This window comes from Grammomys surdaster, unplaced genomic scaffold, assembly GCF_004785775.1.
Source record: "Grammomys surdaster isolate TR1022 unplaced genomic scaffold, NIH_TR_1.0 174, whole genome shotgun sequence".
In the NCBI taxonomy this organism is placed as follows: Eukaryota; Metazoa; Chordata; class Mammalia; order Rodentia; family Muridae; genus Grammomys; species Grammomys surdaster.
In genome coordinates this window covers 5,201,173-5,215,748 of record NW_021604622.1, presented here as the reverse complement: position 1 = coordinate 5,215,748, position 14,576 = coordinate 5,201,173, and the positions used below count along the sequence as shown (strand labels likewise).

At 37.0% G+C, this 14,576-nt stretch overlaps 1 protein-coding gene across 1 annotated transcript in view; it reads left to right on the top strand.

Moving 5' to 3' along the window:
* The window catches only part of Spef2 (sperm flagellar 2), an 82,969-nt gene extending 70,598 nt beyond the window's left edge, over positions 1-12,371 (top strand). Inside the window, exons 13-18 of the mRNA XM_028767664.1 lie at positions 628-680; positions 2,353-2,456; positions 5,163-5,419; positions 9,788-9,896; positions 10,900-11,057; positions 12,211-12,371. Of these exons, the coding sequence (XP_028623497.1) occupies positions 628-680; positions 2,353-2,456; positions 5,163-5,419; positions 9,788-9,896; positions 10,900-11,057; positions 12,211-12,371 (842 nt within the window). The remainder of the gene's footprint in view (positions 1-627; positions 681-2,352; positions 2,457-5,162; positions 5,420-9,787; positions 9,897-10,899; positions 11,058-12,210) is intronic.
* Positions 12,372-14,576: the final 2,205 nt, after the last annotated feature.

Sequence of the window (14,576 nt, the reverse complement as noted above, 5' to 3'; positions counted from 1 at the left end):
AATGGCATTTTATGCATGTTAATGAATCTTTTCGCATCTTTCAATTTGCTCCCATTCTGTTCCAAAGCTCAGACCCCTCTGTCTGGTCACTGCTCTCCTCTGTCACCATAGAATCAGTCACAGATTTGCAGTAACTGTGTAACTCTTCGTTGGTGGCTTTTCTATTTCTTTTGAAAGTCACCCTCTGTTCATTTTTCCAGCTATGTTGTATCTTAATACATCCTTTTAGTTATTTGAATATTAGTATCTTCTCATTATAAATATATTCTGCAAACATTTTCCACAGAATTTAACTAAGAGCCCATTCTGATTTCTAAGTATTTCCAAAATGTTTATCATTTATTAACTTCACAATCCAGAAAAAATATAAATGCAGTGAATTAACATTTTGATGTTTTTTGAGAAAGTTGGTTTGTTTACCAAAGAGGGAACTGAGATACTATGAACTAGAAGTAGCAAGTCATGCTGCAATGCTTGCTTTGTATTCTTGCTGAATATATCACAGATGACTGAGCAAAATGCCCTTATTCCCCAGGTAGAGAGGGCCAAGCATTGGTATGTAGCACAAGCAATGCACATGTAGATGTGAATGCTGGGACTCTGATATTACTACTTTCCTGTTACTAGGTGTCAAGGTTAATGAATTTGAACAATTCAGACCAAGTGATAACTTCTTATCAGTAAGTATTATAATCTAATTTTGTCTACTCATATATTTAAAGGTATCTTAATTTGTATTCTTTTAATATGTATTCAAATGTTACAAACTGAACAGTGTTCTTCTATTTGAATCCAAATTATGCTTAATAAAAGAGCATTTAGTAAAGAATCCATACTATTGTTTATATTCTTAATATTTTTCTATCTAAAACAGTAGAAGTTACTATGCCATTTTACTAGTTTAGAAAGGTATACATATGATTTTTTTTAATTTACTTGATATTATTTCTAAAGGAGCCTAGGACTTTCAAAAACAGCATTGGTTAAATATAGAGAGAAGTAATGACAGAATTAATCATGTGTGTTTCATTTACTTTTTTATTATAATTGATTATTTTATAATGAATGTCATCATTCCAAACAAGTTTATCATCCAGCTTTTAGAACTGATTAAATATACAAACATTTTGGGCTTGCAATCAAGCAATGCACATGATGGATGAGTTATTGAGAGAGAAGTGAGTTTAGAAAAGCAGTAAGTAGAGGGGTAGAACTTTTACTCTAGTCATCTGAAGTATGAATTTACTGAAGAGTTAGTTTTGCTTATGTAGTTACATTTGGAGTTCGGTGAAAGCCTCCTCACCCATATTCAGTTTAGTTGAGAAGCACACCCTTTTCCTTATACACCATATAATGTGGGCATGTCAACAACCACACTGATGGACTTCCCTGCTCTTATGGAGTCTGCATTCTTAGAAACACGGGCAGGTAATTGGACATAAACACTAACAGATGAATTGAACAGCATAGTAAAAGATAATCAGGTTCAGAAAAATTGAAAAGTAGAGTAAGAGCAGTATTTTGAGTAGAGAAATGAGTATTCTGATATTAAATTAAGGTAGACCTTCTAGAGAAAGCAGGACTTAAGTACACTGAAAGAGGTAAGAGGATTAGTTAACAGGATCTAGGAAGCCTCTCTGGCAAGATGACGAGGTACACAGTTACAGGGTGGGACTCTATATTTATAAACAAAGGCTGAGATCAAAGAGATGATGAAAAAAGTATATCAGTGCCTAAGAAGCAATTATTGTAACATTTGTCATAAGAGTATGCTGCTGTACTCTACTTGGGTTGAATAGTTTTAGCAGAGTTTGAGAATCTCATTTGACATAAAATACTCCAGTGACTGAATGAAGATCAGGGTCTGGAGGAGCCCACATTCAGTGACATCACACAACTTGTACAAAATTAACTCTCCTAGAAGTCATAATTATTAAATTCTGGACAAAACAAAAAAGCTAATTCCTAGAGTGAAGTTGTGGTAGAAAAAGAAAGGCCAAGAATCAAGGAAGAACAGAGCTGAAAGTCTGGAGTCTGATCATCAAGCGATGTTCAAGGGCTCCATGGGTATGTGTGTTCCCAGAGGACAATCTCTCACAGACATGAGTGATCAGAGCTGGATTATTCTCTTTGCAAGTGTTGGAATAGGAAATTCGGGAAATTTGGGGTGCTGAGGCTGCTGAAAATTGTTACAGATCCTTCTTGAATGTTTCCCTGACTCCAGAAATGCAGTAAGCCCTCAGTATCTTCATTAGACGGCATGGCCACTACATTGTTTTAACTCTGAACACCTTGAATGGAATATTACTTTTCAATCAGCTCCCTCCTACCATTCTTCATTTCTTTTCACAGCTCAGCGTGCGAGCGCAACTTGGTGCAAAATCAGAAATGATGCTTAGAAGAGGAAAGAGCATTCCAGACATACTGCTGGTTAACATCCTGGTAAATGCTATTAAGTATGTATTGCAGTTGCTTTTCTCGTACCAATTTAATATATTCTTTTTTTTTCCTGCATGTATTGGTGTACTTGCATATGACCACATGTGTCTGAGAGTACAGAGGCCTAAGTTTGACATCTGGAATTGTCTCATCTTTTTTTCTTATCCATTGAGTCAGAGTCTCTCAGGAAAACCCTGGCGAACATACACGCTAGTCTTCCTAGCCAATTCACTTGGGAATCTTGTCTCCAACCTCCAAGGATAGAATTACAGTTGGGCCCCACACCCAGTCAGCATTTACAGGTGTTCTAAGAATCGGAACTTCATTCCGCATGCTTGTAAAGCAAGCACTTTAACTCCTGAGCCATCTCCCTCTCCTATTTCATGTATTATTTACCTAAAAAAAGATATGGGAAGAATAACATAGAAATGAAATATCCAATATATATTATATATAAATATATCTACCGAATCCTAAGATAGTGAGAGGGTAGATAGATTTGCATGCCTATGCTTCACTTTTCTCTGATTAGCCTTGACTTTCACATGATGTAAATGAGTGTCAGCTTCTACTGCTTTGGGGGTACTGGGTGATTAAGTAAGCTGAAGGGCAAGGTGTGAAAAAAGAGATTTTTAACTGTTGCACTTGCTTGTGTTATGATTCAGGAAGAGGGCAGGAATTGAGTCCAGGAATCCTAGGTCAACAGGCAGTGGTACACGGTGTAGACAAAGCACATATGTGTAACATGGGGAGGGTATATTGACTGAGGACAAAGAGGAAAAGTTCAAAAAACCTGTCATTCTGTACTTTCTCTGTCCTCCTTTTTACTGAGAAAGGATTCTCCTCAACTTTGCTCTCTTATGATTGTATATTATAAGAGGCCAGTTATTCTAGATAATAAAGGAAATATTCTTGACAGGATGGAAAAAAAGAGTAAAAGGCTCTGGTGAAAGATTCTGAGAGAAAATGGAATTGCTTAGCTTTGGTATATGAGGAACATTAAGACCCAAGAGGAGGGAGAGTTTGTAGATTTTTTTTTTTACTATCCATCTGAGATAAGCTCCTCCTTAATGTTGTCTTAAAGACTGCTTTAAAGATTTAAGCTGCTTCTCACTTATGTATCTAGTAATTGAAACTCAAGGCTGCTACCCTCAGAGCTGTAAGGGTTTCTAGCCTCACATTTCTCGGAAATGACATAAAGTACACTTTACCACAGCGCTCTTTGTTCATCAAGCAAATGGATATGCAAAGCAGTCCTTCACTTCGGTTTAGTAGATCTGGAGGGTCCACACAATCACCCTCCTCACACTAAACACCATTTCCGTTTCCTCTAAGACACCTCCAGAGGACTGTCACTGGTTTACAATGTTTTGGTCTAGTCTAACGAGAAAAGGAGCATTAGATGTTGTAGTTACATAGCTGTTTCTGGGTAGTGATGCAACAAACGCCAGAGTCAGGGTCCTTGGCTCCCCGCTGTCTGCTGGCTAACTCTAGCATTGAAGAAGGGAGATACTAACCTCTGTCTCTGTCTGCCATGGCTTCTGAGGCAGCAGGTCCCAGAAGAGGTCAAGCACTTAAGGGAATTCTCTCCTGTGACTTGGGCAAATGAATTAGTAAGTCCAATCTATGCAGAAGGTTGATCTCTTTTTGGAGAAGTCAGAAAAGTGAAATGCAGTCTCTTCCTGCTCATGATAACCCACTGGGGGAGATAAAGACAGATGCCAGAAGGAAGCTAGGAGCCATGCTGAGAATCATTCGACAGAAAGCCATTTGAAATTCTATGTTTTCATCAAGAATTGAAATCGTTCTCAAATTTGTTCCCCCCATCCTTCCTGCCACACAATCGAAAGGATTTCAGGTAGTCACCAAAAGACTTAGAAACTTCTGGAAAGGTGAAACTATTCTTTAATATGAGAGGTAACATATCAATAAGTAAATTAATACCTATAAAATATAAGGAAAAATTTCAATTTGGCAAAGTTTGAAGGTAGAACAAAGATACTTAAGCCCTTTTGATTATTCCCCATGCCTTTGATCCAAGCACCCAGGAGGCAGAGAGAGGTGGATGTCTGTGATTTTGAGATCAGCCTATAGAGTGAGTTCCAGTACAGCCAAGCTTTTTACACCGAGAAACTCTGTCTCGAAAAACAAAACAAAAAAGAAAAGAAAACCAAAAGGGATAACCTGAAAGCTTTAATTCAAGGCTATTTTATTGATATGGTGAACTAGGTAAGAGGTTAAGGAGTGGGGGGGGTGAACACACCCACCAAACTGGTGGCGAGAATGTTTGGTATGGTCTAAGACCTGTGTCCGATTTACTGAATGTGTCATTTCTGTTCCTCTTTGCAAACCCCAATGAGGTATAGTACTCCATTGTATGGATGAGGACTTTGTGGAAGTGCAGCCTATGAGTATAGACAATGGCACATATATGCACAACCGTTGTGGTGAGGATATCTGTCTGTAAGCATTTAAAATTGTAAAAGGTGAGAAGTCTACAAGTTAAGAGGATAGATTTGGAGGACAGCAGATACCCACAAAAGGATTTTAAGCAAAGAAGCCGTAAGAACACATAAGGAAACCTCATACCTTAGCTATGAAATAGTGAAATCCATACATTAGGATGAATTTGCCATAAAGTAAAGGTATTCATTGTGATCACTGACTTTTGTAGAGCCACAGTGTCTATCAGCATGCTAATGAATTGTGCCGTTTGAATTTAGGGAGATACCTGTGAACCAAAGCTGGGTTCTTGATGGATTTCCAATGACATTAAATCAAGCCAAGCTCCTGGAGGAAGCACTTACAGGATACAAAAGAAAATCCCTACAGTTGAAGAAGAAGAAAGCACAAATGCCCACATTGGCCTTGGGCCCCACAACTTCCAAAGAGGTCACTTTATTCCCATCTGCATTTGATTTTGTCATATTACTAGATATTTCAGATAACTCGTCGCTGGCTCGCTTTAATGATATCATAGGTAAGCAGAATGCATTGATTTTTTTTAATGTTATGCTCTTTTCCATAATTAAACATGCTTTTAAAACCTGTGGGTTTTTTTACTCCATTTTGTTTTCCTGTTTTTGTTTTTTGAAGAGCAAGAGAACATGAAGCTGGCTGTGTAGGGAGGTAGAAAGAATCTGGGAGGATTGGGAGGAGGAAAACTCATGGTCAAATAAATATATTATATGAAAAATGTTCTTTGACTAAGTAAATAGTTTCATTTAATCTATGTTTTTCAAAGCCTTATCCAGCCAAGTCTCTTATTTTACTATCAGTACGTACTATTAGCCAAACCTGGAACTAAGGGAGAAAGAATTCTGAGTCAACTCAAAGCATTTCACTGGCCTTTCCCAGCAAATTGACAGCTCTCCGTGTCAGTTTCCTCGGAAACTTATACACACAGAGAAACAATTGTTAGCTGTCTAGTACCTTCATGATGCTGGTAAAACTACATCTACTATGTTGTACGTGAGGATCTGGCAACATTCTTTCTTGGATTATGTATTAACTCTGAGGAAGCCAGAAACAGTGGCTGTAGCTGCTCATACGATGAAGCTGAATACTATTGCCAAAACTCATGATGTATTTGACTTTTCTTATCATCAAAGTGGGAATACTTTATCCTACAAGTTAAATATTTACCAAAATGAGAGTATATATTCTTAAGCTTTAATTTCTCCTTATAAGGTACTTGAGAAACTTAATTCATTGTGGTTTTTGTTGTTGTGTTCTAAATTTTATTTTATTATCTACTGTTTCTTTTTTGCTTTTCTGAGGTAAGATCTCATTTTACTGCTGGTTTTAAACTCATAGACTCAATAATGTGCTCACCTTAGCCTCCCAGAAATCAGAGGCCCCAGGCCAAATGTATTTCATTACTTACAGTTCAATTTCCTACCATATGTAATGAAAAAGACTACAGTGTTGTCATGGATATTCAAAGACATTGGGTTTAAATGTGTAGGATTGGTGTAGTATGTAATAAATATCAGGGAGGTTTGTGGAAGGCTTTGAAATGAATGAAAGATTCCTAGGTATCTTCCCCATAGAGACCTAAATATTTTCCTACTAGATGCTTTGACAACTGGTTCTGTTATAAGCTGTAGCTTTGACTTGACTATTTTGTAAATCCATAAGTTAGAGGAAATTGTTAGCCATTCAAATTCCATTTGTTTGTGGCTAGCCTTGTAAATTTTCACCAACTGAGATACAATTTCAACACTCTCAAAAAGATCACTGCAAATATATTTCTTTATAGGTGTGACCGGTCTCTTATTTTCATGTGTTAGTAGCTATCTCTCCATTGCCGGTTGCTTATAATGGTGTTCACTTTTTGTTTTGAATTGCTTGTCACACCTTAACAGTTCTCTTATGAACTGACAGAGTGAATGATTTCTAAAGCACAGTACATTTCATGAGTTCTTTGTTACAGATTTACTCTTAAAATACGTGTTTTACCAAATGATAGCCTGTGTAACCAACTCCAACTTATCCTTTGTGTGTGTGTGTGTGTGTGTGTGTGTGTGTATCAATAAAACATAATTGTGTTGTAGCCACCCTGCTCTCTCCAGGTTCTACCTAAACACATTCCCCTCCTAACTTCTTATCTGTTTCTTATATTTTATTAACCCATAAACCTAATTAGTGCTGGTCACATATGCATGACTATGGGACTATCCAGTGGCTATGCCCCCAAAGAAGAGTGATTCTCATTCTCTCAGAACCTATCAGCTTCTAATGGCCAGGGTTAGGGCCTTGCCAGCTTCTTCTCCTTTTACACTAGCATTTTGGTTGACATGATCTTGGGAAGCTCTTGTATAGATAATCATAGCTGCTCATGAGTTCAGTACTCATATAATATCCTAAAGACAAGATTTCATACCATTCACCCCCCATCCTCCAACACTTTTACTTTTTCCACTAACTCTTAGTTCCTTTAGCCTTAGTTTATGTGTAGTGGTAGTTGATAATGTCCCACTCAGGACAGGTAACTTAAAGTTGCTTGTTCTTGCAATTTACAACAAGTATTGACTGCTGAACATTGCAAAGAGAACTTCTCTGACCATGTGTGAAAGCATCTTAGAGCAATGGGTATAAACATAAATATTTAGAAGGCAGCTTAACAGCATGACCACATAGTTAAATAACAGTAGCAAGTACCACTATAGCACCTGTTAACTCCCTAGGGATGAGATGAGTTTTTGATCAAATATACAAGGGTTTGCAGCTCCATGGGGAGAGCAACAATACCAACCAACCAGAGCTCCCAGGGTCTAAACCACCGAGGCTTGGAGCACACATTGAGGGACCCATGGCTCCAGCTGTATATGTAGGGGAGGATGGCCTTGTTGGGCATTGGTGGGAGAGGATAACCTTGGTCCCATGAAGGCTGGATGCCCGGTGTGGGGGGATTTGAGGGGATATGGGAGTGGGTGAGTGGGGCACATCTACATAGAAGCAGGAGGAGGGGAATATGATAGGGGGCTCCTTGGCAGGGGGGGGAATGGGGAAAGGGGATAACATCTGAAATGTAAATAAAATATTCAATTAAAAAAACTCAAAAGCAATTATGGACTCCATCCTGTGGAGCAGGCTTCAGATTCTATTATAAATCAATTGGTTACCCCAAAATAGTTAACTCCACTGTTGCGGTAGTAGTTACCTCTTTTCTGACTTTAAACTTCCTTCAAAACATATTAAAGTGTGGCTTTTCAAGTTGCCTTGGGTGTTTGTTTTACCTCCCCATATTTCTTTTTTACCAGGTACCCCCGTGGAAACCTATTACTATAGAAGCCTCATAAAATACATAAATGCATTATTAAAGGAATTTAAACAGAGTCACCATGTAATGGGGGTGGTAATATTTTAAGTAGACATATTATGCCACCAAGGAAAATTGACCTCCAGCGAGGAATGGATTATGTCTTGTTGAGTCATTGACTACACAGACCCATAAATATGCCTCAAATATCTTATGGTATTGCCAAGAATATTGGTTACCATCAATAACTTGATAGTAAAGCCATCATTGCTGAACATATCAGTTATATACACATGGGGAAATAGAACTGTTGCCCAACTAGAAGCTTCATGACTACTGACTATCAGTCATGGTACTTGGAGAGACTTTGCACAATTCCAAAAGAGAAAAGTAAGCATCAGTAACACCCAGCTCCAAACTCTATGACCTACAAAGACCTGCCTACAATATATATTGATGTAATAGTATACAACATTATAGGAGTAACCAACCACTTCTCAAAAGTTGAATTTAAGTCCCAATCCATAAGATGGAACCCATACTTGACACTTCTTAAATATTCAAGAGTCAATGACTAGATAGGTCAATAGCATTAGAGGAAAACCTACTACTAAGGCTTCTAAGGAACATAGTGACAGAATTACCCTTAATAATGTATTGCTATACTCACAGATCAAGGCATCACTCAATCCTTATAAGAGAAGCTGCTACTTACAATAGATGAGAATTAACAGAGACTTACAGCTGAGCAATGGACAGAGAGTTAGAGGCTTTGAACCTCTTATCTCTAAATGCGTACTGTTATCAATCAGCTCCTCTCAAGCCTTCGGGATCTATGTGGAAGAGGAAGCAAAAAGATTTTAGGGCAAGAAGTGGTGGATGTCTGCAAGGAAACAACATTATCCAGATAGAACCGAGTTGAAACACATATGAACTCATTAAGACTGTGGTGGCATGACATAGGCCTAGACAAGTGAAGGCAAGGCAAAACTGCAGTATGGAGGAAGAGAAGCAAATGCAAAAGTTCATCCCTAGCCAATAAGGTATTTGTAATTGATAACTGCTTGGATAGGGAAAGTCAGGTTTTGTCCAGTGGAGTGGCACTAGGTATACAAACCATACTCAATGATAAGCACCATACCCACAAATAGTTGGTCAACACAAAACGGACTCCATTTGTTGTTGTTGTTGCTTGTATGTGTGTGTGTGTGTGTGTGTGTGTGTGTGTGTGTGTGTTTACTTTTGTATATGCATCCTTTTCATTTTGTTTTGGTAGTTTTTGTCTTACTACATGTTTATTTTGATCTATGTTTTTATTTATTTTGTTTTTGAGATAGAACAAGAAATTGGGTAGGTAGAGAGGTGGTGGAGAATCTGTGAGGAGGTGGGGAATGAAAAGAACATGATCATATATTCTATGTAAATATACATTTATATATTATATATGCAAATATAAACACTGAAGTGATTATAGGTCAAAATATGGCTATTTCTACCTGAATCTTGTATAAGTATGCTTTGGCAGTAAGTAGCAACTTTGATTGATTTGGTTGATTGTCTAATTAAGCAATTTTTGTACCATAGTTAAAGAAATCTCACATGAAATTTCTCATGAAAATGTTGGCCGTCCTGGAACTTGTACAACCCAAGATAAGAGTGAGGACCAGAACTTAAGAGACCACATACAACACAGGTATGTTTTCAATTTTGTGCCTTTCCTATTTGTTACCCTTCAAAGGGGTGACAATTGGTGACTTTGGAATGATAAAATCTACAAAAAAAAGAAAAGATATTCATCCCCTACCACAGACTCTTTTACAAGTAAATCAAAAATATGTTTTTGCATTGAGTGAAATAGTCTGTGAAAGTGTTTATATGTGGAGCCACTGTTGTCAGAGTCTGGGGAAACAAGCCAATCAGAAAATGTTTATAAGTTATTTCCATAGAATTCAGCAAACACTTAGAAAAAAATGCCAGTGAAGATCATAGAATTTCAAGAAGCTCAACGACAGACTGAAGAAGTTTAGAGAAGCTCTTCTAGTTTACCAAAATGAAGTTACTTGGCTTTCTCTGAATTGTGTGTAACTTACCTTTGGAAAAGAAAATGTAGGCAAAATTAGGCAATTTCATGAAAACCCAAGAAATCTAAAAATAAATGAGCAGGAAGTGTAATTTGAGCTATAGGAAGCCGTCTATGCTCTAGGAGAAAAAAAAGCAATGATTCAAGAATGACTTTTAATAAAGCTAACTAGCCCATACCGTCTCTCCTTACCCAAAGACCTCTTCACTTTGTATCTCTAAGGAAAAAAAAAGTATGCCCTGATTGTTGGGGCTATGGCATTAGAAGAGCCATTAGACTGAGTCTGCCATTTCTGTGGATGATATTGTCTTTGAACTTCAGATATTTGAACATAACTCAGATGTTTGCCAAATGCTTAGCGTTCTCAAACCTTTTCACTCATACTTCTAAAATTCTAAAACTTATACCTTGACACCATCAGACAAGTTCTTTAAATTTAGTCTTTTTCTATGACATATAGATTTCATAAAAGTTAATTTTGCGGGCTGAATTCCATTGCTAGGCTACTTCTTCATCATGAATTGTCAAATAAATCTACTAAATATCATGTTTAATGTCTCTTTACTCAAACATTTAAATGAGCACCATATATTCATAGAATGTCTTTATTTTGCAGAATTGTTGGCTTCTTGGACAACTGGCCGTTGTTGGAAGAGTGGTTTACAGAGCCACAAAACATTTTGACGAAAGTCAATGCTGAAATAGATGAAAGGCTCTTATGCCAAAAAGTAAAAGAAATTTTTGCTACTGAAGCAGTAAATAAAAAGATTAAAGGTAATGATATATATATATATATATATATATGTATATATGTATATATATATATATATATATATATTTGCAAACATTAAGTCATTAACAGTAACCATTGTATCTTGATAATATTCATCTTCTTCCTCCATCTTATCATACAGCCCCCATTTCATAGCAACCCAAGTTTGTGCCATCAAGTATTTCTCTTCTTTTCATTTTTCTTTTCTTTCTTTCTTTTTTCCTTTTCTATTTCTTTTTTTCTTTCTCTTCTCTTCTCTTCTTCTTCTTCTTCTTCTTCTTCTTCTTCCTTCTTCTTCTTTTTTTTTTTTTTTTTGGTGTTTTGAGGCAAGGTTTCTCTGTGTACACCTGGCTGTTTGGAACTTACTCTGTAGATCAGGCTGGCTTTGAACTCAAAAATCCCCCTGCCTTTGCCTCCTAAGTGTTCAAATTAAAGGCATGAGCCACCACCATCTGCAACATTTTTATTTTACCTCACTAAATCCATTTAACAGCTGTCTATACATTCTTAGGTGTGTGGTCATCCATTTGAGTGTGTTAGGCTAACAGTAGCTTTACTATTTACACCTGACACCCCATATCTTATATCACACTGCTTGAGCCTTTCATTTAGTTGTTTATTTATTTTCATTTCATGAGATATCAGGATGATGTGAAAGACACTGTGTAGGACAGAGTGGCTTTCAACTTCCTGTGATTCTCTTGACTCAGCCTCCTAAGGACTGAGATTACAGGCATTTGTAGCCATGTGTGGCTGCTCACTTTTCTCTATGTACTTCTCTGATGTTCTAGATCATTTTATTTAATCTTTTGTTTTTCAGTTCTTATATTTCCTTTGACATTTGAACATAGTCCCCATCCTTTCTTATTATATAAATAATAATACATACATACACAACATATCATCATCATCACCCTCACCTCATACCATTGTCATAAACATAACTATGAGGCAAAAGAGTAAAGAAGAACCCAAAATATGGAAGAATGTTAGGAATAGTAAGTATGTGTGCTGTAATTTTACAACAAATAAAGTTTGTAGAAGTCATTTTACTAATAAGTATAATTTCATAATAATTTGGGTATTTATTGCTGAAATGAAACAGTACGCACCTGGAGTCCCTAATGAAGGTTTGTTTTTATCATCCTTCTGAAGTTGAAAAGAAACTAGAAGAAAAGGAAACTGAGAAAAAAGCAGCAGCTTCCCTTGCTGAGTCTCATACTCCAACCCCTCCCCTTTCTACTGAAGCAGAAAAAGACAAGGAGCTTCATCTGGCAAAAACTTCTGGGAAAGGAAAGACACAATCAGGTGATTGACAGAGTGATCTGTAATCCTGTTTTTCAGTTTTTTGTGGTCACATAGAAAAGAATGATAGATTAGAATGTCAGGCTACTTGTCTAGATTCAGACTGTGGAGACTTCAATCATGTGAAATGAATATCCATGTCCAGAAGTGGAAATACTCTTTTTATTTATTATTTTTTATGGTATTGCAGATTCCATCAGGGTTGCTCATAGGCAGAGAATATGCTCTACCACTGAGCTACATTTCTTCTGAATTCAAGGAAATGCCCTCCAACTGAGCAAAATGCTTGTTTAAAAAGCTCAATGTTTTACCTGTTCCATGGGAGATACGTAGTCACCCCAGTGAGGCCAGCTGCTTATAAGTTTGGACAGGAAGAGGAAGGTTATAGAATGACAAAAGTGTTTTAGGGCATATGGAGGGGACAGCAGTTTAATAACATTAATTAGACACTTAAATTTGTGTATAGCCAGAAACATTAAGTTAGATGATCATAGAATAGATACAAATGAGGCAAGTGCTGTAGCTTAGTGGGTAAAGGTACTTAGTTACAACCTAAGTTGTATCCTCAAGACTCATGCAGTGAAAAAAAAAAAAGAAGAACATCTCAAAAGCTACTCTCTAACTCCACATGCTTAACATGGCATGTGTGTGCACATGCACATAGGCATGCATATGCACACACCCACCCACACACACATACTGTCACCTAGTAAACTTAACCATTTATAGAAACACGCTCTTGTAGAAAATACATTTTAGATTCAATTTTTTTCTACATCCTTAGCCACTGGGCACTGTTAATTTAACATTAAGTGACAGAAAAAGATCATGACAAAATGTATATGTTTAAGCATTGTGCTAGTGATATTTGTAAGACACCAATATCAATTTGACCAGTAACATAGCTTCTTCACAAGTGACTAGCTGTTTAGCTGTCTCATTTCATTTTTCTTTCTTTTTTAAAAAAAAAAATTGGATATTTTATTTATTTACATTTCAGATGTCATCCCCTTTCCCTGTCTCCCCCCACCAGAAACTCCCATCCCATCCCCTCTCCTTTTTGCTTTTATACCATTTTAATTACATGCAAGTATTAAGGTCAGCTCTAGGTTGAGGAACTAGCAATACAATAGATGCAAATAGTCAAGGAACAAGCAAGATAATAAACACAAACAGTCAAAGAACAAGCAAGGCAATAAACAAAGTGCCGTGATCACTCCTGTGATCACTTTTTCTAAGGGCTTATCAGGATGACCAAAATATCTGAGCCTAGTTCCCTGTCCTAGCCCAAAGTCATTTTCCCGTCTGAAGCCTACTTCTTTGTTCTAGCCTAAGATTTATATTCTTGTCTGAAATTACTTCTTTGTTCTAGCCTAATATTTAAATTCCTGCCTGAAATTACTTTTTTATTCTAGCCAAATGTCATATTCCTGCCTGCAGCCAACTTCCTTGTTCTTGGCCAATGTTAGATTCCTTCCAAGCAACCCATTTCGTTGTCCTTGGCCCATGTCATATTCTTGCCAACAGCCCCCAAAGCTCTCTGCCTTTCCCCCCTTTTTATTTTATAAACAAGTCTGAGCCTGTCTTAGGTCATTCTGACAAGAATGCCTTCCTTACCCATCATGGAATATGCATTATCAAAAGTAATGCACTTCTGTCTTAGGTTGGTAAGGCCCTGGGCAGAATCTTACTCATCCTTGGCTTGCCAGCCTGTTAATTTAATAACTCTGTCTGGGGGTCCATTTTCAGTTTCAAGCCATGTACTTTGGCTGCCAACAGGTTGATATTGTTAAAGACAAACTTTATTAATGGAAGAGGTTCAGAATTTAAGAATAAGGAGCCATCTTGAGTGTCATGCCAAATACCATTGAATTTATGTTACTTCTAAAATTTACAATGATAGTCATTATTATTATGAAAAAGTTTAAAGACACTTGCAGTGTATTCAATATAATTCTAACACCTCTCTGAATGTTCTAACTTTGCATAGTGAGCTTATGAATTTAAAGAACGTTGCTCTGCTGTGCATTGATGTGGCAGATACTGCTAATAAAATTATCCATGGCATGAGATCAGTATTTCTATTTTGGTCAAGCTTCAAGAATAGCATATAGCTTGATCATGCTAAACCTTTTTGTCATGGGAATACTTTTATTCCTGCCCATTGTGTTAAATCTTGTCTTTAACAACATTAACATGTTGGCAGACTATCTTAT